The 26,425-nt window shown below is 42.1% G+C and overlaps 1 protein-coding gene across 2 annotated transcripts in view; it reads left to right on the top strand.

Moving 5' to 3' along the window:
- The window catches only part of atrnl1a (attractin-like 1a), a 177,626-nt gene that overhangs the window by 111,543 nt on the left and 39,658 nt on the right, over positions 1 to 26,425 (top strand). For both annotated transcript variants that reach the window (XM_034609064.1, XM_034609063.1), the window contains one exon: positions 2,126 to 2,204. In XM_034609064.1, the coding sequence (XP_034464955.1) occupies positions 2,126 to 2,204 (79 nt within the window). The remainder of the gene's footprint in view (positions 1 to 2,125; positions 2,205 to 26,425) is intronic.

Below are 26,425 nucleotides of genomic sequence, written 5' to 3'. Positions count from 1 at the left end.
TAAAAAAAAGTGTCGAAACCTTGTAAAAGCACAAATTATAAAACAGATAATATGCAATTAATGTGCAGGATTAAGTGCTTGAGTGAAGTAAATGGAAAATAAACAGGTTCATGGCAACACATGCAGATTAGTTTGATTGGAGACGTTCGATCGTCTGTACGTGTGAATGTGAGTGTGAATAGTTGTTGTTTCTATTTGTCACCTGTCCAGGGTCGATTCCACCTCAGAGGATTAGTGTTAGAGATGATGGATGAATAATGAAGATTAGGGCTGATTTTAAGATGATTTTAAGATGATTTTAAAGCCCAGTTTTATTACACAGCTACTAACTCCCTGTTCTCTTATCTGTAATCTAACACTTAATGTCTGTCACATTCCCATTTATTATGTAAAGCACCTAGTTACCTTGTTCAGGTGAGTGCTTTAGAAATAAAGTTATATTTTTATTATGGTTATTAAAACCATATGGTAGAAAGTTACATCATTTATCATAGTAATGCAATAACTTTTACGATAAGATTAGAGACACAATGACATTATTGTTATAAACATTAATTGCATTTTCATTTTTATATTGTTACTTCAAAAAATGGTCAGTGGGGGTTGAAACGTCTCATTTGGTTGGATCAACAGTTAAAGTATCAACATGTTCAAGTTTGTCTGAGGAAACTTTTCACAGAGTCAGCAGCGAGTGTTTAAAGTTCCCATAATGCAGCGGCAGCACGCAGCATCTTGTCCTCATCACTGGGGGGGGTTTCCTGCTTGTGATGTCACCGATCGTGGGCGAGAGGTCGCCCGTGGACAGAAGAGGCCGTGACTGCTGAGGGAGTCACGCTCATTACAGCTCTGAGACCCTTAACAACGCTGCCGTCCCCACATGAAGACACAGGAGGACACACACACACTCACAGAGGACGATTGTTTGGTTGCTGCTGTCCTCAGCGGTTTCTGCGACGCTTCCTGTCGATAAGTCTTTGGTTTGTCTTGTTTCGAGCTCTTGTCAGAAGCGCTGGTTGAGAGAGGAGCTTTGTGTCTGATAACTTCACCCTCAAGACATCCAACTTTAAAGCTGAGTGTGCATCTGTGTGTGTTTTTTGTGTGTAGCACGAGACCTTGTTCTTTGTTAGACGGCATCGTGTGGCTCGTTGACCTCTCGCTGCCCTTTGCTGTCCTGAAATCCCCAGTCGCCCCGTGGTCACTGCGGTTTTGTATCTCGCCACAAACATCCTGAGAATGTCTCTCTGGTTTGTAATCGTCGCTCAGTGGCAACAGAAGCTGGAGGACAGTGAATTGTGGTCGAGCTTCTTTCTTGTTCCTGGAGGTCGGGACACACAGGAGCAGTTCTTTTCATGAAAGACCTTTTCAAATCTCATATTATCTGAACTTACTGGACCTCCAGTACAGACTGAATGTGAGGAAAGTGCCCGATAATTGCGTAATGGTTGTGAGACTCACAAGCATGTTTTCAAAAGGACAAAATAGAAAAAGACATGTTTCTTCTTGCTGCATCTTCAGCTCACTGAGGCCAAGAGGGAAAAACCAAGAGGGGAACTATTCTCGCCTAATTACTTTGAAAGTGTCAAGATGTGTCTTTTGTGGATAAAATGTCCTTCTTCTGAAAATGGGAGCAAATGGAGCACGAGTATCATGTTTAGGAAATAGTTTGGTCTTGGTTTAACGTTGCAGGAGTCAAATCTCACATGAATCATGAGGCAACAATGATTTGTTCAGTCCACACCGACCGTCTTTCCACTTCTGTGCCTGGCAAAGATTATGTTGTTCCAGAACAGGAACAAATATTGCACGCCAATTTAATATTCGAGAAATACATTTACAGCATTTATCGCTTCAAACTTTAACCGTTTACTACTTTTCTTTGAGAAACATATTCTAATCTGTGCTGATGCTCATATGAAGATGAAGGTACAGTGTGAATGAGCAGTGATTTAGAGAGTCAGGACAATGAGGAACATTCACATTGATTCGAAGCAGTTGACCTGAACCACACAGATAAGTGGTGCATCACATTGGCCCATTTGAGTCGACTTGATTAAACTGTATATTTCAAACCCTTCTGAGGACTTATTGATTCGTGATTGATTGTTTGACCTTCTCCTCTTCCCAGCTGTTTCCTGTCCCTGTTACTCGTCGCTGCCGTGGTTTGGAAAATCAAGCAGACCTGCTGGGCCTCACGAAGACGAGAGGTAGGATCATCATCTTCATGTGTTTGTGCACACGTGTGTATGATATGTATTTGTGTGTCGATGGTTGCCGAGCTGTGTGTGTTTCACTCTGCTGCACATGAGCAGCAGAGTTGGGCACCCCCCCACCCACCCATAGTTGTGAAGGGTGAAAGAAAAACGTCTCTTTGCTTAATGAGTGTCGCCGTGACGATAAACACGACCGTTCCCGTTAATTATTGCTCCGCTCACGTTTCAAATAACTCCGACGAAGTGATGCTAAACGAAGAGGAATGGATGATATATCACTTAAAGCCCCAACAGATGCTGCATCATTTCATATTTACTCCTGACCCTCTCACACACACACAATCACACACACACACACACACACACACACACACACACACACACACACACACACACACACACACACACACACCAGTGTTATCCCGATGTCTCTCTTTCGCTGTTTCATTGTTTTTTTATGCACTTTTTCCTCAGTGTGTTGTGTTTCAGTCACGAGGGAGAAACCAGTGTTGGTCGTGAGCAGTGATGATGATGCTCTGTTGCTATTGGTGTAACACACACACACACACACACACACACACACACACACACACACACACACACACACACACACACACACACACACACACACACACACACACACTCGTTCCACAGGGATCCATTGTGTTTAAATACACTTGTTGGTTCCCCCCCCCCTCTCCTCTCTCACTGCTGCTGCTGTTGTGTCATTATGCAGAAAAAACGTTGCCGCTGCTTTTGATGTGCAAATTGACTTTGAGCCTTTAAATGTCGGCGACACGTCGCGATGCTTTCATGGTGAAAAGAGTCGACCTCAATCAGGAGGACTGGTCGTCCTCACTGAGAGAAGGTCGTGTCACTGATTCTGTGAGTTGTTGTCGTCACCGTCTGTTGTTTTAAAGGTAAAACACAATTAAGGAAAGAGTCCATTAGTTAAACTCTGTCTGCAAAAGTTCATTATATCAGCTCATGGTTGTTTCTCTCTTTGTTTGTTTGACTCTTCATGAAACTCTTTACTTTATCACCTTATTGAGTGACGTTCCAGGTGTTTCTGTGAATGTTGTGCTGCAAAAGATAACAACCGACACAATTTGTGAGCAATAACACTGTCATTTCCAACAAATTAATGTTTTAACATGTAAAATCAAGAATGAAAACTCACCCTCAGTTCTGCGTACAGGAGGTTTTTCTCTCTGTTATACGATAAAACCTTGATCTCAAAGTGCATTGAGATAATCTTTGTTGTGATCTGGATGTTTGTCTTTGACCTATTTCCTGCTTTCATTGGACCTGATACAGTTTTCCTTTTGGTGATGATCTGTGTCAGATGTAAATCATCTCCATACATGCACCACATGCACCAGTCTTTCCGTGTTTTTCATGTTTTCCTCCGCTTGCCGGCCGGCCGCCACTCGGCTCCATTATTTATGAGAGCCGGTCTCATCACAGCAGAACCGCAGTGCTACATTTACTGCACCGTTGGTTTATTTACTCTGACTTCCTGTCATGGCTCCAGCTCTCCGTCACTCTCTCTGTTTCTTCCTGAGGGCTGTTCTTTTTTTGTTTTTTACTGTCTCTCCCTTTCGAGCATCTAACAAATGGGAAACTCTGCCTCCGAGGCACAAATCACCACTGTAGGAACTTCACTTCCCTCCTGTCCACAGTTAATGTTGCACATGACACCAATTCAGTACATTTTTCACATGTTAATTCATCTTTTGTGGCACAAATGAGGCGACGTGACGCCTCGACGTGTGATTTTTTACTGTAGGGAAACTCAGTTGTGGCTGAAGGAGAAAAAAACAGAGAACACTGGATAGATTTTACAGAGTAATGGTGCTCGGCCGACCTCACAGGGAAACAATGACATTTCAGAGATGTACTTTGTTAATTTTCCTCGCCAGTCGCTTGTTACATCACAGGAAGCTCTCTCTGCATTTGTCCTTTAGCTGCTTTGAAAATGTCATCACTGAAACCAAACGCTGCGAGCGAGAGAGAGCGAGCGACGATGCAAACTATGTTAACGAGCCGAGTGTCAGCGGAGGAGCCCTGGACGCTGCTGCCTGTTGCAGGCGGATCGCAGACGAATGCTCGAAATGTCAGATTTGTCCTTTAAGGAAGATCCAATGTCGTCGTGTTTCCTGAGAAGGTTTATTATAAATCACATGACCTCTGCTCCTAAAGGGGATTAATGGAGTTTTTTTAAATATCAGCATTCGATCATTAGTGTGGACGTGTCGGAGAGAAGGGATAAAAGAGACAAACCTAGGAGAAATGGCTTCTTCATTTAATCACAGTGTCATAAATGATTTCCCAAATATAAATGTATGTGGAGTTTTGGATTCTTTGATATTTGATAATTAAGGTTGTTTTCTCTCCTGAGAGTCTGAAACAAGCTTTTTATTCCCATTGTTTCTGTTAGTTTTGGTTTTACATTGTTATTCTGTTATTTAATGAACGTCCTTGTCCTCTTATTTTTCTTCCTCTGTTGTTTAATGCTGTCTCTACTTCCTGTGATTGGACAGAACATCTGAACTCTTGAATTCAGGGTTTTCACTGTAAACAAACCGAGCCCTGGTTCGGTTTGATCCAGACCCAGAACACCTCTTCGTTTTAGTTTGGTCCATGTCCCGTCTGCCAACATGGAGGAGTCAGGGTTCATGACCTGTACAATCTGTGCAATCCAGATGTTGTGGCTTCACTTTTGGAAGCTGTCTATCATCTGGATTTTTCCACTCATCTGTAATATGACAAGAACATGATGTGTGACTGCTGCTGCTTCAGAGACAAGGTTTAAATAATAAATAGTTTTCTGACTCAATTAAAAAAACGTCATCACATAAACAGTGGATCAGTTTAATTTGTTAACACTGAGGTTCTGTCACATTTAGACGGAGAAACAAAACTTTAGCGCATGAATGAAATGATCCACAGTTGAAATCTTCCACCTGCCTCTAACTGAAAATAAAGGATCTTTGAGCTGAGGATATAAATAATATTATAGTTATTAAGTGTTAAATCTGTCAGGCTGTAATATTAGAAAAACCCAGAAGCTCTTTCAGTTTTTTTTTCCTGTGGTGTGAAGTATCGTGTGTTCGCTGCTCCGCTCTCCAGAGAGCTGGTCTAGTGGGGAGCCGCGGCAGAAGGTGAAAATGGGATCTCTTCACTGTTAATTATAGATCACAACCAGCCACAAGACTACAGAGGAAACTGGGTATTAATAGATCCACAGCTTTATGTTAATTGCTTTTTTTATTACCAACAATCATTTTTGGATATGAGATCAAACAATTGAAAGCTACTTTGAAATTCTAATGCTGATGTGCAAAGACAGGCTGAGCAGCACGTCTGTGGTTTTCTCTAATAGGGTTGCCCCTCTGAAGACTGTGTGGGGGGGGAGCAGGCTTTTATTTTCAAACAGCTGATCCTCGACTGGATGAATAAGTCAAAAGACAAATGAAAAGCCAGAGACGGAGCCAAAGGATCCACGTCCCCGTGGACGTCAGTTCCTCATCACTGGATTGTCTCCAACCTTAAAGCTGTCAATGCAATTTGACAAATCAAAACTTAAAACGTGGCTTTTTTCTGGTTTTATAAATACGTATTTAAATTGTGAAATGTATTTATAAAGTCTAATGACCACTAAAAGCCATTCACACACACGTTCATACAGTGCAGCTCACATTAATCACACACTAACGCCAAGTGGGTTGCCCAAGGATACTTCGGCATGCAGGCTGGGATCGAACCACCAACCTTCTGGTTAGTGGACCACCCGCTCTTATCTCCTGAGCCCCAGCTATTTGTGATATTTCAGAGGAAACCCCTGACATATACAAACATAAAATAATATTTAATAATCATTTGATTAGTGGGCAAGTCCATGACAGTAACAGTTCTCCCTCTCTTCTCGTCCATCTGTGTGTAAAACCTCTGTTTGTTCTGTTGTGGTTTGTTGGAGCGTTTTCTCAGACAGATGTTTCCTCTATAAGTCACTAAGTTGTCCTAAAGTCGTCTCAGTGTTTTCTGCAGCTCGGCCAGCTCTCGCTCTCCTGGAGACTCAGACCGGCTCCTCCCTGAGCAGATCGCACTGATGTGTGTGCAGCCTCGTGTTCGCTGACGGCGCCTCCTGACCTCCGCCGTCTCCACCGCCGTTACTGCAGCGCCACGTCTCCCATTCCTTCTCTTAAATCACATGTTTGCACTCCTCCTGCATGAGGCGATTAACATATTGTGCCATTTTCCCCCCCTGCTCTCATTAAGGAATTACACTCGGAGATACTCCACTCTGAATTACTGCGGGATGAGGAACCGCAGCATAATGAGGAGCGCTTGATTAAAATTTAAGTTTTAAGGCTGTTTTGTTTGTTTAGTACGTGGCAGCGTCGCACTCTTTCCAATAAACTGGCGTGTGGAGCTAATTACGCTGCTGTAAATTGTTTCCTGAGGTCTGTTACAGTCTCATTTCAGCCGCTGCACGATGACTAAAGGTGTTTAAGTTAATATTTTAATGACAGGGTTTTGTCAAAATGATGTGGTAATTGAACCAGAAGCCGTTTATTAAGACGCTAAGTGGACAGAGATACAAAAAGCGAACTGGATTTTGGATAAAGCTTTAAAACGTGATTATAGGAGCCTGTTGGGTTTTTTTTAATTTTCAAAATAATGGCTTTTCTTCTTCTTTTAATAAATCTGTTACATTCCCGCGGTTCTGCCGAGGTGATGTTATGCTCTGATTGCTCGGTCCTTGGCCTCCACACACTCCAATCTGCAGTTGGAGAGATTAGCCTGTCTGGACCAGTGCACGCCAAATCACTTGTGTATGTGTCTTTTTGTGCACGACGTGTGTGTGTGTCCCTTATTTAGCTGGCATTAATCGAGGTGGCAGATTAGTAGAAGAGGTTTTAATGCGGCCAAGCATGGCTGGGTGTCTGTGGACGGCCGCGCAGTCAACAAATCAAAGCGCCAAGACAGGGTCACGCACACACACACACACACACACGCACACACACACGCACACACACACACACACACACACACGGCTACAGGCCACCATGCTGCCCGGGCTCCAGCCGACCACCACAGAGACCAGTTCTCCCTGCAGTCACATTAACACGCCGGGCAACTGGCCACTGTACAAACAGGCAGTTTACACCTGATCCATTCAGTTTGTCCCGAGGGCTTCGAACTTCTTTTTTTTTACTCCACTGAGTTTTACATAAAGTCAGAGGGCAGGAACAGTCGATAAAACAAAACACAGCAACGCAAAAAAAGAGTCAATAAATTGTTCATAACTCCAGCACATAATTTAACCGTGGCCACACACACACATGCAGCTGAGCGGCACGGTGGCTCGACTTGGCAGGAACAACCACATTGTTTGCTGAGAACCTGGAAACAACTCTGAGGCTGTTTGTGGACAAACACCTGCAGCAGGAGCACAAGGTTTGATGCTGGGCTCCACACACATTTCTCTGCATTCTGTGAATTATTAAGCAACAGGAGACAATTTGTCAGTGAGCTTTAACTAACTGCTCGAGGGCTAAATGCGTTTGCGTCAGTAAAATGAAGTGGTTAGAACTCTGGTTGGGGCCGTGGTCTTTCCTGTGGAGTTTGCATGTTCTCTCCGTGTCTGCGTGGGGTTTTCTCTGTGTTTTCAGTAATTTGTGAAACCTACTTTCCCGTTTGTATCTAAATATTGAGTCAGTCATCAGTTGCCCTCAGATAACTGTCGGAAATTTTGCTTAAAACTGTCATCGGTCTCTGATTTAAATGTTTCCTCAGATTCGAGTCTGGTCTGAAAGTTCAGGGCTAAAATAAGAACGATAAAGTTGTGTGTGTGTGTGTGTTGGATGTGGTTTTATTCTTTGTGATTCGCTTTTTTGAAGCCACTCAATCAACACTTTTTGGAAAAACATCCTGACATTTCCACCGCTGAGATGTCAGAGAAATGTTTGACCTTTTTAAATGTATTTTTAAAAAACGGCTCAGTGATCACAAGGCACTGAAAAAAAATAAAAAATACCTATATTGTATATTTCTTGGTCTTATTTGAGTCTCAGAGTGAAAATGAAAGTTTAGTTGAGGTAACAATACAACGCCTGATGCCTGCTCTCATTCGTTTCCTCCTGAAGATCAGAATCTGTTAAATGCCACTGGGTTAGTATTCACTGGCCACCTGTGCCGAATGTGTCTGTTTGAAAAGAGCATGGAACTGATGATAGTTGATGATTTGCAAGTTCTGCACCAAACTTTATTACGTTTCTATTGAAGTGAGCATGCTAACCCCGCTAGCACCAGCCCATCCAATCTCTCTCATTTTCAGATGGTTCTGACTTTCTGCAAATATGTGAAAACGCAGCACTGCTCAGTGGACGTTTTACGACACGGTTTCTAGTGAACGACGATCACCACCACCCACTACCAAAAATAGAGAAAACTTACATTTAACACGGTTGCATACAAGATTACAGAGCCTGTCGACTGCAAAAGTGCAGGTGCGTTGGTACTATTTAGTGCCATTTTTACTTGAACTGCAAAAGCACAATAATCACTGATAGCAAAACAGGTTTGTGGCCTTGCAGCCGTGCATCTCGGTTTCGGCTTCTTTCCTCGGCCTCATTACAGCCTGTGGATTCAGGGGAAATCGCTCCCTTGCAGCAGGTTGAAGTCTGTGGAGCTCCTCTGCCCCAGAGGTGTGTGTCGAACCACTGGACCTGTTCCTTCCTTAGAACCAGACAGATCACTATTTCTATTGACACCAACATGTTGTTGTTGTGGCTGATTTCTCATGAGGAACACACAGAGGCAGGATTGCAGTTGGAAAAGGGGGGGCCCTTCATTTCAGCATCTGCACCAGTATTTATGTCCCTCGATCTGAGTCTTGTTGCCAGTGCTGACGTGTGCATGTGCATGTTCTCCCGGAAGTCTCTTCCCAGAGTGTATGTGAAGTGCGTCTCATCCTCACATTGTGTGTGTGTGTTTGTGTGTGTGTGTCTGTGTTTCCTGAAAGTCCTCACTTGGAATGTGTGTGCATAGGCATGTTCCTTTGGCTTGATAAGGATAGAAGTGGGAATTGGTTTTCACCATACTGCAGCCAAGTTGGGTCAAAACAAGTTACACAACACTGTTCCTTCAGAGGTCGAGTTTTCCCCAATATTGTGATGTTTAACGAGCGATAAAACACAGTGAACGCCAGCACCCCCTACAGGCAGGGTACCCTAACTGTAAGAAAGGTCTACTTAACAAATGAATTATAAAATACTTTATGTCCGTTACAATCTTTCTAAAAACTGGTTTGTCTTTCGATTCATAGAAAAACCCACGAGTGTTGTGTTGCTCTGCTGCGGGGGAGTTCACGTAAACAGTATTTTTTATGACCAACAGTCTCCTCACTTGAATTCTCAATCAGCCGTAAAGTTCAGTTCCTCCTCACGTCGATGATCAAAATGTTCAAAACAGCAGATACAGTAAATGTAAATGTAAATGACGCTTCACCGCTATCGGAGCCACCCAGGTGACCGCTGACATCACTGATACAGATTATCTTCAGCACGCCGACGCCACCAGCAAACTTCAAAAGCACCGGAACGAGAGAGATGAGCCGGTGGGGGGGTTTGAGGGACACAGCAAGGACGTCTCCCTGCAGCCATATGGTGGTTGAGATGGTTTTATACGGTCCTGTTTGTCTGTCTGCTCTGTTTAGGATTTTCTTTTTCCCGTGAAGCGCCGCAGGCCAACGTCTGTAATAATATCTCTCTCTCTCTCTCTCCTCTTTCACTCCCCACAACCATCCCTCTCTCTCTCTCCCTCTGTTTCTCCTCTGTTTCTTCTCTATCGGTTTGTGCTGTGATATAAATCGGCTGGTGGTTGTCGGTGTGACTGATGACCAGTGCTGGTGCTCAGCTGTGTTTTATCGTTAACCCCACACCTGAACCACAGATCTGACTCCTGGACCCTGACTCCGCTGTTTGTGAACATGGACACACAATTAAAATGAGAATAATCGTTTGTTTGTGTAGATTGATTACGACGGTTTGTCCCGTAAAAAACCCGAATAATCAATCGTTTGGAAATTACACAATGATTGTTAGTGTATTTACAGCCGGTGGTCGGACACATTGTGTTTTCAGGTTGTTGTACAGTTGTGCGTCTCTGTCACATAGTTGTGAACTCAATACCTCGACAACACCTTGAGGGAATTTTAGGTCAAAGATCACTTTAGCGTAGGATCTCTCCTTCCTCCAAATCTTGGCACAGTTTCTATTTTGACTCTTTCCTTTGGAGTTTGGGTGTTTAACGTACAGGTCTCGGTTTTGTTTTTTAGATTCAGATTCGATTTGCATTCAGGTCGTTGTCGGGGACGTTTCTGGTTTGAGGGACGATTGCGTGGTTGATCCAGATCTTCTCTTTTAAGAAAATAATTTAGCTTTTACCATTACTGATGTGGTATCCTCCTTTTCTGTGTTTCGGTCACTGGGTTGAGCAAAGTAAAATTCAGAGATTGTTGCCATCATAGTCGACATCGTGCTCCACTTATAGAAACTCGAAGCCGACCAGTGAAGAATGTTCAGAACGTGAACTGCGCCGATGAGTCTTCACACGTCATCTGCAAACAGGGTGGATGTGAGTGTGTGAGTTCTGGGATGTGTTGCTAAACATATCTTTTTACCAACGTAATCCTTGTCTTATCATAAGCCAGCGGACAATGATGATCCTAATCCTGCTCTAAGAAGCTTTTCATAAACTGGAGACACACACACACACACACACACACACACACACACACACACCCACACACACACACACACACTGTGATGCTTCTGCAGGAGAACAGTGAGCACACCCTCCAGATGAGAGCTTTGAAACTCAGTTTTACATCTGGATTTTAAAATGATTCTGGACTTAATGCAGGAGGTCGCCCAGGTCAAAATGTTATAAATATGCTTTTAAAGTCACTACATCTTAAATAAGGAAACAAAATATACTTGTATTTGTTTATTTTCAGATTCAGAAGATTCTCGATAAAGTACAATATTGTTGGTAAATTAAAAACTTTACGACAACTGATAATCAAGGTTAAATTATAATCTACTAGAGTAAATTTTACTTATAATGATAATAATAATGATTTTAATATAGGTTTTATAAAGTGACCAAGCAGACATACAACTTGTGTGTATGAACCATAGACTGCACATAATGATGGACGACATGAACTCAAACCATCTTGATCGCCCCCTGGTGGCTGGCTGCAGGGTATAGACCCCTCATCCTCCATGTTAGCAGATGGGACATGGACCACTTATCAAACTGATGTTTGTTCAAGTGTTCATGTTTCTCATCAGTTTGTTTTTAATTAGTTATTTGATGATATAAAAAAAGGGCTGAGACGTCATGATTGACAGCTGAGACTGACTCACGATTGGTCGACTGGTGTATGGGCGGGACCTCGATACCACGGCTCCACTCCACGATCACACAACTTCATTAACAGTCTGAGTTGAGAACTTGTTAGTATCTGTAAACTTGGAGCTGCAACTTTCTGGATCCATGTCATGAAAAGTTCTTAATTTCAACTGCACATGAAATACCAATATTTTATTTATTTGAGTATGTATATAAATATATATTTTTTAAAACCTGTCAGTGAACAGAGCAGATGAAGGTCGACACTGTCAGACGGTTTTCAGAGTGAGTTTCTTTCAGCTTCATGAGTGAACTTCTCAGCTCTCGACTCCTAAAAGATGAGCGTCAGAAAAACTGAGCATTAAAATTAGTTGACATAAACTGAGAATGTTCCAGCAAAAGTTATCACATTTTCTTTTCCTCAGTTTGATGATTTTCTCAGTAAAATGTGAGAGGAGATCTGTGACTAAACTCAGGGATACTTCCATGTGTCAAGACCTGTTGTTTTTACAGGATGTTAGATATGAGCAGTGTCAGCAATTTGAATCATGAAATAAATGCCCCTGATATAGAAATATTTTGACATTTATTTGGCTGCAAACACCATTTTCTCTTGAGTCTTTGCAAGAAGCACATATTCCAAAGTTCAAATTTAAATGTCTCTTCTTTTCGCGAGAAAATCAAAGAGCAGCAAAGAGTTAGGAACCAAAACAGTTTAGAAAAAGATAAATTCTTTTATCTAATTTCTTCGCCATTTAAATGTTTGTGTGTTAATTTTTAATATTCTTGACCTTTTCTGCAGAACTGCACATTTTAAACTGTCTGTTCATTGCACAAACCAGACTCCCTCTGAACAGTCAGATCGGTTTTACACCTAATGAGATTTTCACAAACGCCTAAATGCAAACAAAGCAAACATTGCAGACAGCTAATTCCCCGAGTGCGGAACAATCTCAGTCCAATTAGCTGCTCGCACACAAATTCATCCAGGAGTGGAACCTGTGCTGTAACAGAGACGTTGATTATTTCACTTGAGATTAAAAAACGAATCTCAACTGAGCCAAAGTTCATTTCAGACACCTGGAGAAAAGTAGCAGGTCGAATATCTGCTGTTTTAGCTCGAGTGGAAGACAAATTGCTTTTGGGTATTAAAAGAGAGACTTGAAAAGCACACAACTAAAGAGAATAATGAAGTTCGACCACGGAGAGAGTGGTTTGCATTATCAGAGGTGTGAAAACCCATTTATGCTCAATAATAGAAATGTAGACGGACGGAGCCTTCAGTCCCTGCTCTACGTTCAATTCGTCCGTATTTGGGCAGATTTTCTGAATGCTAACTGAAACTGAACTGAACCAAGCAATACCGCTGTAAATCGTAGGGGGCAGTGTCGCCAATAGTTCAAGCTAGACGGCCATAAGAATTCTTTGTCCACATGTCGCGATGCATTTACTGACGTCAGAGACCACGACGTGTTTACACTGTCGCCATATTTAGATGTCTGGACTCTACGCTGCCCTCTAGTGGATTTATTGCTTAACAAAGATGCTAATATATAAAAGACGTTTGGAAGTATGTGGGTCACATTCTTCGAAACTGACGTGCGTAAAATGTTTGAAATGACACTGAGTATTCCATAAACACAGCGCAAATTTATTTAAAGTGGTAGTACACACATTTTTGATTATTATGATGAAGTAAAGGTTGTTATCCATCAGTCGTTTCACTCACATGTACAGTATCTGCAACAATACGTGTCTTTTTATAAGTTAGAAGTTAACTTCCTCTTTAAATACACAATAATACCGACACAGTGCAGGAATCACACAATGCTATAACACAGAGGACACTTGACAAGAGAGGACATCAGATGCTGTCACACAAACAGCCTCTGCAGCAACAAGGCAAGTAAGTATCAGGCTGCACTGATGCACGTAACTATCCATATGCTGCACATTAAACAACCTGAGACAACCGTTGCCTCATGCCTGTGATTGGGCTCCGTGGTGACAGGGTTGCGTCATTCTGCAGATCTGTCAGCTGCGTGTTCATGATGTCACCAACAACATCCCCGAGGTGCTACGATGCGTTCAACCACATCCAGTGTGTGTAAGAAATACGTGTTCAGCCCTGACAAAACATAGCAAAACCACCATCATGCGGGTCCTTTAAGAAAGTGCCCAGTTAGTTCTGCTGGTTCTGTACAGTTTATGGACAGTTTATGGACAGTTGATGGACAGTTGATGGACAGTTGATGGACAGGTCAGATCCCAGTGAACAGTCTCCTTCTCCCGCTGTAATGGGACGGGTCCTCTCTCCGTCTGACTGAGTGCTCCAGTAATGCAGGCGGCTCTGGCAGGGTAATTGGCCGTGATTTAAAAACCCACTGATGGCTTAAGTGGGAATTCAGTTTGGCAAATAAATGGTTCTTAATCGAACATGTGAGAATGGTTTAATATGGCTGAAAAAGATTCCACTGAGGCCTTTAATAGAGAGCGGGGAGACTTCAGCCTGTAACTCACAGAGACGGATGGGATGTGGACGAGTGTACGAACTGAAATCTCTCAGATTGTTTTTCTGTTTTTCAATCGTCTGCGCTAACGTCAAATGATAATTTGTCTTAAACCATGGAAACATAAAATCCATTAGTTGGTATCTCAGCTTCTTTCAGTCGTCTGTTTTCTTCTGGTGCTTTTACCTCCAGTATTTACAGTGTTAGAGCTTTGTGTTCACTTAAAGTCGTTTTAACTGGACTAAATGTTTTGCCATTCGGGTGTAGATTTTGTTTTGCATTGCTTTTTTGGAAAAATGCAATATGTTAAATACTGCATCTATAAATATAAATATATGCATAGAGTGCAAGTTAATCTGTGAATCATTTTAATATTAAATAATAACAATACTATGTCTACTACTAATAAAAATCATAACTAATAGTAACAATATGTCTCTTATTTGATTATAGCCTATTTTGTGTTGATTATTATAGAGCCTTATCATTATATAATGGTATAGTATTCATTTTCTATAATATATATGTAAAATATGCTACTTATATGACACTGTTTATTATACATTCATTATTTATCAAATATTTCACTCATGATATACATTTATTATATACATTTTAGAAAGCTTTTTTATTAATTTTGTGTTTTATTTGCATATACTATATGGTAATAGTAAGATCAGTCAGTGTTGATGAATGTGCATAATAACCAAACAATAAATTACTTTACTATTAATAAATAATGTGAGTAAATAAAAATAGGACTTTTATTTGATTTGTTTCATATCAAAGGAAAACTAAGTTTGAGTCTTTGTCCCTCACAGTGAAAATGGTGTCGTGTGTTTTTCCAGTAGTTTTATGCCGGTGGGGTCACACAGGGGTCAGTAAGGGAGTATTTTAAATATGTTTGTGAATATGAAAAACAAAAGTATATGGAGCAAAGTCTCAGTGTCAAACTGGAGTGCAGCCTGTGTTGGAGCAGAGAGTCTCTTCAGCTCCAGAGAGTCCAGATCTCTCTCTGTCATTTCCTGTCGAGGTAATTACGGCTCTGCAGTGGAGAGGGAAGCAGGTGAGAGACAGAAGCTCCTTGACATCAGAGAACTCGGTCGCTCGGCTCCGCTCGACAGGCGGACGCTGGGAAAGTGGAAAAGCCAAAGACACAGGAGCTTTTTCACTTCTGCTCCTTGAAGGACATTTGAAAAATCGGAGACACTTGATGTGTTTTTGTCTCTCACTCTGTCTGGGTAGTCCCACTTCTCGTGTGTGTGTGTGTGTGTGTGTGTGTGTGTGTGTGTGTGTGTGTGTGTGTGTGTGTGTGTTGCGCCTGCATGTGGAGATGAAGAGCAGATAAAGACTGTTTCTCTGCAGACAAGTGGAAAAGTCTCCAGGGGCGAAAAGCCACCGCAATCAACCAAACGGAGATGACATTAACCCCCCATAGTGACACAGGCCTGAGTGTGTGTGTGTGTGTTGCTTTTCTGAGTGTGTGTGTTTTCTGATCAAGTTAAACCGCCCTCATCTATCGCTTTTTGCGTCATTAGCTCAAAAAAGAGAAGACCGCATTTCTTGTTTTTCTTTGTATGCCGTATATTTCTTTGTTTCTGTGTTTGTGTATGAGGTTATTTGTGTGTGTGTTTGTCAGTGTGTGTGTGTCTGTGTTTGTGTGAGTGCTCTCTGACAAACGCTCTTTTAATCAAACACTTTAGTTTCCTCTTCCTTTAATTATATGAGACTTAATGATGCAAAGAGCTTTGTCGTCTTCATTAAAACACAAATGCTCGTCCTGCTCTTTTCTCTCTGAAGTTGAACTCTTCAAACTTTTCACCACATGTTTACTAAAGAGGTGTGGAGCGACAGAACGAGAGAGAGAGAGAGAGAGAGAGGAGAGGAGAAAATGGGAGGAGGAGGAAGAGAAATAGAGCAATTGCAAAAGTGCCACAGTTCATTTATATTTCCAGACGTTGTGATAAAAGTCTCTTTATTTGAGCCGGGGTGAAGGAATAAGACCTAAAAAAATCTCTATTAAAAAATGCTGCACTACATTTAAAATACCTGTATTAACTTATATTTTTTGTCGGAAAAGTTATCAGCAGTTACTTGACATAAGATTTTAGTTTTACTGTTGCAGGTAAAAATAGGAAATAAGGCAAAAGGAGGAAAAGTTTTGGAAAAATCAGCGATGTAAAAAGAAAACGAGAAGAAAGCAAAAGATGAAGAAATAAGTGTAATCTTATCTCTTCCTATCTCTACTTGCAGGCTTTGTTTTGGGTTGTTGGTCCCATTCTTGTGAACACGATATCTGAAGAACGCCTTGAGGGGATTTCTTTAAATTTAGAACAAACAGTTCAGTTCGTCCCACATGGTTCGTCCCAAAACTGGTTTGAATTTGGAGGCCAAAGGTCAAGGTGACCTCTTGAACATGATATCTCAAGTCTGTCTTCAGGGAATCTTTCCATATTTGGAAGTAAGTAACCAAAACACTTGGTTAAAGTCAGATTTATGACATTTCCATCCATTCCAGGACATTTGTTCCTGCTTTTGACAGGAGACATAAAGAATGAGTCCAGCAGGAACATGATTCACAGTCATTACCAAAAAGTAATTCAAAGTGTAGAAAATATATGAATATACAGAGTTTAAATAAAAGAAACGGGTCAAAGAGCGTCAAAAATCTGAAAACCTTGAGTCAATTTAACATGTGAATGTGAAAAATAATACTAGTTTTCAGGCAGAAAGAAAGGAACTGAACTAAAATATTTGAAGAAAGAGCAGAGAGGTAAAAAGTTGTTGGCGGAGAGAGAGAGAGAGAGAGAGAGAGAGAGAGAGAGAGGACATAGATGCAGAGAGAGTAATTGTGTGATAGAGAGAGGTGTGGACACGACGAGCTGCCGGTGTGATTAATGAGACACTGAACCAACTCCTCAGAGAACCGTCCCCTGGAGACAAAGTTTACATCAAGTGTCAATACGCTCCGGGTCCTTTCAAATTCTTTAAAACGTGTATAAATATCTCACAGGGTTTCCCACCACTCTCATGGTCAGACGTTCTTCAGCCTGTTGGAACTGATCACAGTTATTCATCATCCTGTGTAAATGGGTTAGAACACAAGCTAAAACCCACATGGTTTCTCATCCTGCTGTGACGTTCAATATTCAGGCTGTGGAATAAAAATGAGCACATTTATCCCCAAGTGAAGTTTGAAACATCTCCGATAAATGTTCAATAATTGTTCTGAATCAAACAAACACAAAGTATTTTATTGCTTTGAGGGAAGGGACTGAAGTTAGTTAGGAGGTTAAACTCTTAGGATTATAATCCACGAGGTCGGGGTTTGTATCCAGATTGTGCTCAGGTTTAGTTTTGGCTGATTTTGGTTATGTTGAGCCACTCATAGAATTTGGTTTAGAAAATGTTGTGGCTTCATAAAGCAAACGTTACTGCGGCATCCCTTCGCCAAAGCTGCACCAAATTCCACACACTCATAGAAATCAGTCCCCTAAATTCAAATTAAGATTCATAAAGATCCATGAATTGAGATTAAAAACAACACCCTATCTTGCAAAGTTAAACAAACTGATACAGAACTCCCTGTACTTTTATTTGTGTAGCCCATATTCACAAATCACAATTTGTCTCACAGGGCTTAACGAGGTGCGACATCCTCTGTTCATAATCCTCAAAACTAAAAAAACCTATTAACAGGAGAAGAAGGTAGAAACCTCAGAGGGATTCACGTGTGAGGGATCCCTCTCCCAGGACGGACAGAAGGACAATAGACGCTGCGTGTAACTGAACACATCAACGAAAAATCACAGTATTTACAGCATTGATAAGAAGAAACACTTTCAGTTTCATCCTTCCACCAAGTTGCATGGAAGTCTGTGCAGTAGAGTTTGTGTAATCCTGCTGCCCACACAATTAAACAAATGATCCAATGGCCGTGGAGCCAAAACATAAGCTCCCCTGCCTCATGTATGACACGAGACAACCGGCTGATAAATCTGTTGCCACAGGATCGATATTCCAGTTCAGTCTCCAGTCAGCTCTGGAGGTAAAGTGCCTTGAGATCATATATATTGAGATTTGGCGCTTTACTGTTTGGTCGTGTAGGGAAAGTTGTGCTAAAGCAAGAAGGCAATAAAAGGCGAAAAATAAAAGTCAAAATTCCCAAGACTCCAAATGATTTATGAGACAAACAAGATTACAAATGTTACAGAAAAACTGTTCAATAATTTGTCCAATGTTCAAAGCTGTGAAATAAAAATCTGAAAACAGACCATTTACTGCACCTGACAGCCAATGACAGAACAATTCAATAATACAGTGATTTGAATCAACTTCTAATTCATCCAAACGCAGAAGGCAGCAAACTACAAGATCATCTTTTAGAACATAAACCTGCTCTGATGACGTCTCCCTCGCTCGGCCTCACTTCTCCTCTCTGTGATGTGACCTGTTTGTTAACAGGACGCCGCCTCTCAGCACTAATCTAACTTTTAATGAGGCCGTCGGCAGGAGCCACTGGTCGGTAACACACGTCTGCACGGACAAAGTGTGAGATGCAAAAGAGTCTCATTAGTCTCATGGTTATTGTTGTGGTTAATGTCAGCGGCGTTACTGTGGACACCATCTGACATCATTACCTGCCGGGGTTGCTGCACGCCGACCTTTCACTTATCAAGTTTTTACATGTTTTATTTTGGGTTTTCTGCCTGAAAATCAGCTTGAACATTAATATTCGTGTTGGCTGTGGCTCAGGAGGCTCTAACCAGAGGGTCGGCGGTTCGATCCCAGTCGTCCCCATTCCGTATGCCATAGTGTCCTTGGGTAAAAAAGCTTTCACGTAGGTTTCTTTCTGTTTTGGGTCATATCTTACAAAACATCAGTCATATTCCACCGATAGATCCTGTGCCATCGAGCAGCATCGTTTTCAGGTTTGGGTTGATTGAAGGGACCAAAGAAACGAGTTTTCACAAGGTTCATTAACACACGTGTCTATTCATGGCTTCATTTCCTCATCCAGCTGTTAAATACAGTGTTTTATGACACTTCTGTAGATAGAGTCAATCCTGACAAACTCATTTGTTCAATTATCGTTGGCTGCTTACACAAATGTCCTGATGTCGTAATGTGTATGACGAGTTTGTAAACCGGATAATTCGCTGAAACACCTGCCCACACGGTTTATCCAGCTCCAGGTCAAAGTTACCTCTGCCTGACGCACAGATGCATGTAAGACTGTGTTTCAGGGTCACGCCTGAGCTGCATCGCGGTTGGCTGATGGACAGGAAGCACGGGCAGCAGCAGCAGCTGTCGGCGCCGCCGCTGCAGACGCAAACAAAAGGTTCTAAGATCACAAGCGCACATTCACAGCTTATACACAAACACGCTGGTGGAGAAACACCTCCCACGGCACCCTGGGAAATTCTCCTGCACTCGTCCGCCATCTGTTCGGAGAAAGGGAGCGGAGGGAGGGAGAGCGAGAAAGGGAAATGGAGAGGAGTGAAACAGGTGGGAGGGTGAGTGAGGGAGGAGGGAGAAGGGAGAGAAAGTGACGAGAAGGAGGAAGAAACACTGTTTATAGTCGACTCATTAAGTACGAGTTGTTTTGTGAATGTGAGGGAAAAACTAAGGGCTGGTTCATATATTAGAGACACACCGATTCATCAATGGACCAATAACAGTCGACTGATGATCTTTTTAAAGATGTGTCAGTGTTTACATCTATTTTACAGAATGAACGATGTAGAAAAGATTTATGTTTACATTTAATTTTTTACATTTCATTTGATGTCTCACTCCGTTACATTGCTAAATGCCTTGTCCACCAAAAACCAGAAGAGTCGGGTTTTAATTTGTATGAAAAACAAGAAAGGTCATATTTCAAATTTATATTAAGTTCATTTTCTAAATCATTTAGTTTTAATCTCTGATTGTCGAGATATTCCTCCAAAATTCAACAGACACTGGAATGGAATGGACAATTAAGAGACAATCTGCAGTTGTCTCTTAAACTTTTCTGGAGCTGTATGTCCCCAAAATATGAGACAAACTGGACATGTTAACGCTGTTTTAGTGGATCAGAGCTTGTGAAAATCGTTGTTTTGCGTTTTTGTGGGAAAATCTTTTCAAGTTTAAGGAAACTGGTGTAAATCGTTCCCTGCAGGTCCTCAAGAAACATCCAGTCTGATTAAAAAGTCAATTTAAAACAGTGCAGTTTCTCAGATAATCACATTTTACTCTGACTTAATACTCAGCACCTCAGGAAACGCTCTGCAATTTAAAAAGTGCTCCTCATCATCCTGATCTGCCGTCTGCTGTGGTTTCTACAGAAACTCAGATTCTCATGTTGGCCTCCTCTGAACTTTTAGGGCGGGACAAAGTTCCTCATCATTTATTCGTGGTTTATTTCACTACTTCACAGATTTCAGTAATTTCACATGAGCTCCAACACGACCAACTCCAATGAGCCTGTAAACAAGAATGGACGACATGACAGCTCGTCAAAAGTGAAGCCATATCATCTTGGTTGCCCCCTGGTGGCTGGCTGTAGGATAGGCCATAATCCCTGCCTCTTCCATGTTAGCACACGGGACATGTAGGTAGTTCTTATCGCAGTGATTCAAGTGTTTCTGGTCATTCTGGTTTTAATTGGTTATTTGACGATGCAGTGAAACATCATGATTGACGACTGAGACTGACTCCTGATTGGTCGAGCGGATGCACGGGTGGGACCTCGTTACCACGGCTACACACAGACTGTGGCTTCAAATGGCGGCTGAACAGCGTCTGTATCCGGAACATTTTGACTCGGTTATTGTGCAGTTGAAGGGGAGACGTGTCGACCATCTTTATTTACAGTTACAGTTTCTAATGCTGACTCCAAATGACGTCTGTGGTGCGAGACGGCAGCGTTCGAATCCGGGATATTTCAGCTTCATTTAGTTGGAGGAGGAAAACAACACAAGTATGAAAAGTGCCACGATCATTACGTTTGCTTTTATTAAGTTAAACACAGTTTAAACACCAAACATGGTTCCCACCTGCTGTGAACATAAATATTAGTTTCCAGATCATTTGCCCCACTTCTATTCTATTATCATCTGGCCTCCAGACTTTTCTGTGGTAAAAATAAGAAACACTCGAGTCAATACTCCGGAGACAGATTATTCCTTTTTGTGTGATTCGCCTCTGAATGAGCACATATTCTGCGAGAGGTTTAAATTTGTCTGCAACTGATGAATAACTTGTTTTTTGGAATGAAGCTCATTCATTTCCACCTCCCGTCACCGGAGTGAGTCAGGAGCAGACTTCCAACAATCTGCTCCCCCGCTGTCTATTCATCTCTAGTAATTTCCTCACCTCACTAAGTTCATAATTATAAGTCTGCGCTGCCATTATTAGTGCTTCAAAACAAACAACAGAGCCCCTGCAGCTGAGAAGCCAGCCATGACAGCCTAAATACTCTTCCTCTCCCTTTATTAGCTCGCTTATTATCATTTTAGCCATCAGGGCTTTCCACATCCCGGCTGCCACTGAGAAATGATGAAATTGAATATCCAAAAGATTATTCAAAGTAAGTTTGACATTGTTATCATTATTATGGAGTGAATGTGACGACTCTGATAACAGAATTAGATCTCCAGCTTTGAGAAGTTTGACACGGAAAATAAATATCTCCATAATAAAGTCAAGTTTCTCCTGGAGGCAGGAATAAAAGATTAGATAACGGACTTCAGATTTGGACACATCAACGAATGGACGCGGAGATAAATGATGGACGTAGGAAGAGGTCAGAGGCAGATACTGGTCTCTAAAAGAGGGTGTTGGACCTGGGAATCAAACCTGCACCATGAACTGAAATAAAGATAATCTGCAATTATCCAGAGGGGCCGTAAGCGACAACACACATGTTCAAATTAGAGGCTCTGGACAATCTCCAGTTTCTCCTGCCAGCCCCCAAGGAAAAACTCGGCAGGATAATATTCGAGTTTTATAAAAACTAAAGGAATTCAAATATCTCAGGCTGAAGAAGAGGAGACGTACACATAGAAGCTGGAGATGTCATATTGGAAAGACGAGAGCAAATTGATATAATGGACCTGAATACGAGCTGAATATGATGGTGGACTGATAACGCTGCATTTCTCAGGTCGTACGAGGGAATGTGTCTCTGCAAAGGGAACGAATCAGATCATCTGTGTGTGTTCGCAGCAGTTTCCATGTGTGTGTTACTATGTTGATAGTGAGTGAAATACTTGTGAAATGCGACCAAGCACAATCGCTAAGTAACAAAAACACCTGTGTTGCACGACGGGATTAAATGTAAAATCACCAAAGCCAGGAAGGAGACTCCGGAGACAAAGAGAGAGGCCTTCTCGTTAACAGCCGCCCACCCAGACTCCTTCATTCCCTTAACCCTCCACTTCACATAACAACACATTAACAAAAGGAGACCACAACGCAATTAAAGTCAGATTAGAAGAAAGAAGAAGTGACGTAACCTCTCATCCGCTGCTACGGACACGAAGCATGAAGAATTTATTGATGAATGTGAATAAATGGTTTGTGTCTGAGGTGTTTCTCTGGAGTAAAACAGATCATCTTCACCTGACCTCAGACTCTGAAGGCCGTCTGCCAGCTGTCGGTCCTGGAGATAGTCCCAACCTCTTTTTTAACGATATAAAAAGTTACACAAAGAACTAGAAGCAGCAATATAACACCAGTTCAGCCTGTTTCAAACTCTACGACCACCCAGAGCTTTACTGTTAATCCCTCTGACCTCCCATCACGTCTCCTCTGAGCTCCTCCATGGTCACCAGTCCGTCAAGCCGGCTATCGGCTAAAGGAGCTTTTGAACGTGAGCGCTGGACCGTGTGAGTGTGCAGCTCCTGTGTGGAGGAGGGATATATGACTGTGTGCTCCCTCTTCTTTGTGGAACATCTCACTAGGTGCGGCGAGGCGTGGTTTGCGACCCACGCCTCATTATCTGTCTTGTAACGGGCTGCGGTGGGTGGCGAGCCGTGACGGACACTTGGCACGGCCAATCCCCTCCCCCTCGCCGGCCGCCAGACAGGTTGTAAACAGCGGGCGGAGGAGTGCGAGGGGCTGAGGGGCTGAGGGGAGTGGCCGGCCCGTATCTCCTCCAGTCAGGATGTGAGGCTGTTAAAGCGTCTACGAGGCTACATCCTCATTGTGCCTCGGGTGTGGAGGTGCAGGGGTCAGGGAGCGGAGCTCATCACGAGTTAAACGCTTCGCCGCAGGTTAAACGCTGAGGGAGCAGAGGCGATTTTCATTTGTGTGAAAATAAGTTGTAAGAAAAAAGCTTCATCCACAGTAACTCAGTCCTTGTTTGGAGAGATATTATTTAATGTTAAATGTGAATTGGGCTGATTATGCACTGATTTAGATTAATGTCTGGATTTAGAAGCTGAAACTGCTGTAAACCAGTCGGTCTCCTAATATGTCTTTATGAATAAAAACAATAGTATTAATAACTTAATTCATGAAGTACCTTTTAAAAAGGCTGTTACAAATGACAGATATATATATTCCAAACTGACAAAGGAAAACATTATTTAGCATTAAAGACAATAAGTAAAATAAGACATAAAACAGTTAAAAGCAACGTTAAAAAAAACATCCAACCAACTTTAGCGTGAAGATTTAAATTATTGAAGCTGTCTTAACTGATTTGTTTTTCCACTTCGAGGCAGGAGAACGAGCTAAAGCAACATCTGTATTATCACCTCAAAGGTGAAGCCCCCTGGTGGCCGGGTGTAGCATAGCTAACAAACCCCGCCTCCTCCATGTTGGTAGATGGGACGAACCAAAAAGTCAAAGCACAGACGTTAAACTGTAAGACAACAGCGTTTGTACAATGGGAGGAAATGAACTCACATTGTCCATCTTTATTTATTATCTATGCAGAGAAACATTTTGTTCCATATATTAAAAAACGTAGCATTTAGCACAGCCTCAATGGAAACAGATCAGAAAACAGGGGTCATTTTTGTGGTGGATTCATTAGCCGTCTGTAGTTTGTTGTTTATGTACGATGACTTGTTGCTGTGGTCGTCTCATCATACAAATATATTTGTGTAGATGTGGAGTTGACACATGAGAGAGACAGTGGGACACGACCGAAAGGAGCCGAGGACGCAGAGAGGAAGGAAGCTGATTGCAGCCGAGTGGAGAGCGGACATCTGCTCCTGATTGTTTGAAGAGACACTCAGCGGCTCTCTCAAGCGGACCCACTCCTCCTGGGCCAATCGAAGCCAAGAGCAAATCCTCTTCCTGAGTCAATTGCCCAATCAGGCATAAGGACAACTGCTCCTCATCGGTCAATTACCCAATCGCTCAGATCGCTCGTTCTTCCTGTGTTCAATTTTTTCAATCACTAGGAACGATAGCTGCTCTTCTGGGGGTCAATTTTTGCAATGAAATGCAGGTATGACGGTGGATTTTGAGGCCGAACGCCGATAAGACCCGTCTCCTCCACTCGCAGCTAAGTGAGCAGCCGATAAATACAGATAGAGACAATTAGCCGTTAGAGGACAGGAGGATATTACGCTTTGGTCAATGAGCTAATAACATCCTGGTTATTACCGTCGCCAAGGAGGTTGTGGTTTCACCCCGAGTCATTGGTTGGTTTGATTGTTTATGCAGAATTATGCAGAAGCTACAGAGAAAAGAGAAAAGAAAAGAGCTGGTTCAACTTTCAAAGTTTATTTTTCACATTGTGTACCGTTGTTTTAAAACGTGGTTTGTGCTCTGCTGAGTGACGTTCTAGTTAAAAGCTGGTTTTAAAAGAACGAATGACCATTGTTTTTGCGACTGCATCCACACTCTTACCCCGGAGGAACCATTTCTAGTGCAAAGAGACAACAGTCACTATATTTGCCTGCTGCTTGTCAGGAAAAACCCAATTACACCGCTGCTCATTTTAAGAGTTTGAAAGCAAAAGCTGTATTTTGTCTGGTGAACACAAAGCGGCAGAATATTTTAATGACGAAATCAAGAGACACATTCACTAGAATTATTAAAAAAAGAAAATCGTAAGGTTTCTCTTTTCATTCTGTGTCAAATAGAAAACTTTGATGTGTCAAAATAAAATGGTTTGATCTAAGCATGATGTCAGAAAAGGGGTTATTATAATTATTATATTCTGGGATTGTGAGCAGTAAAAGACAACAATGGGTTTGACACAGAGATGAATGGAAGTGCATTAGAGCCGTGTTTAGTAATGGGTCGGAAACAAAGGAGCTGAAAAGTTGCTGCAGAATAAAACATATGATACGAGAATACACAACAGTAACAACACAAAGCAGTGAAACCCCACTAATGCATTCCTTCCTGTCCTGGAAATAAAGATTGAAGAAATAACTTTAAATTGTGTCTTTACCACATGTTTCTTGTCCTTAACATTTGACCTTTGACCCTGCAGCTTCAAGATGAAATCATTTGGAGATAAACTCCCAGGGGATGTAACCACCAAGTTGGGTTTAAATACCATCCGTGCATTGTCGGGTTATTCTGAACCCACACTTTCACACTTGCTAGAGAAGGTCGTAAAAAGCTCGATACCCGCCTCCTCCAGTCTGCATTCTGAAGAGTCCTTGGGATATGATACGGAACCCAAATTGTCTCTGATTGGTCAATAAGACTGGAAAAACTATATTTAAATATGATCCATTCACACACACACACACACACACACACACATAGTAGAAGAGAATTCTGTCAGTTTGGAACGAGATGGAAAAACCGTAGGTTTTCTTGCAAACAGAGGACAGAAATGTCATCATACTCCTGTGATCATAAAACTGAAACACAACCTTTTAGCTGCAGGAACATTTACATATCAAAAACAACGCTTTGCCCCAAAAGGTCGGAGAAATCGTTTAACTTCACCCCCCCCCCCTTCTCTCCCTCCCTCCCTCTTTCACTTCTTCTTTCCACCGTCACTTCTTCTCCACCTTTTCCAGCCTCAGTGTTTCGTCTTCACGCAGCACTTTGTTGCTCATATCTCAGTTTATCCACGGTTCAGGCAGCGTACGTATCTCCACCTCCATCTCCTCGCTGCCTCCCCTCCTCCTCCTCCTCCTCCTCCTCCTCTCGCCCCATCACACACCTCTCCTCACCCCGTTTGTTCCCCAGTAAATATAGAACTTCTGCTCTGGCGCCGTTCTCCTCCTCTCGTTCCTCTTCTTTTTTTTTCACTTTCAAGAGAAACACAGATTTTTTCCCCCCACTGTTTGAAGTCGGTGTGATGTGGAATAG

The sequence above is a fragment of the Hippoglossus hippoglossus genome, chromosome 15, assembly GCF_009819705.1.
Source record: "Hippoglossus hippoglossus isolate fHipHip1 chromosome 15, fHipHip1.pri, whole genome shotgun sequence".
Classification (NCBI taxonomy): Eukaryota; Metazoa; Chordata; class Actinopteri; order Pleuronectiformes; family Pleuronectidae; genus Hippoglossus; species Hippoglossus hippoglossus.
Note: the sequence above shows the minus strand (reverse complement) of the source record. Positions and strands in the feature narration are given on the sequence as shown.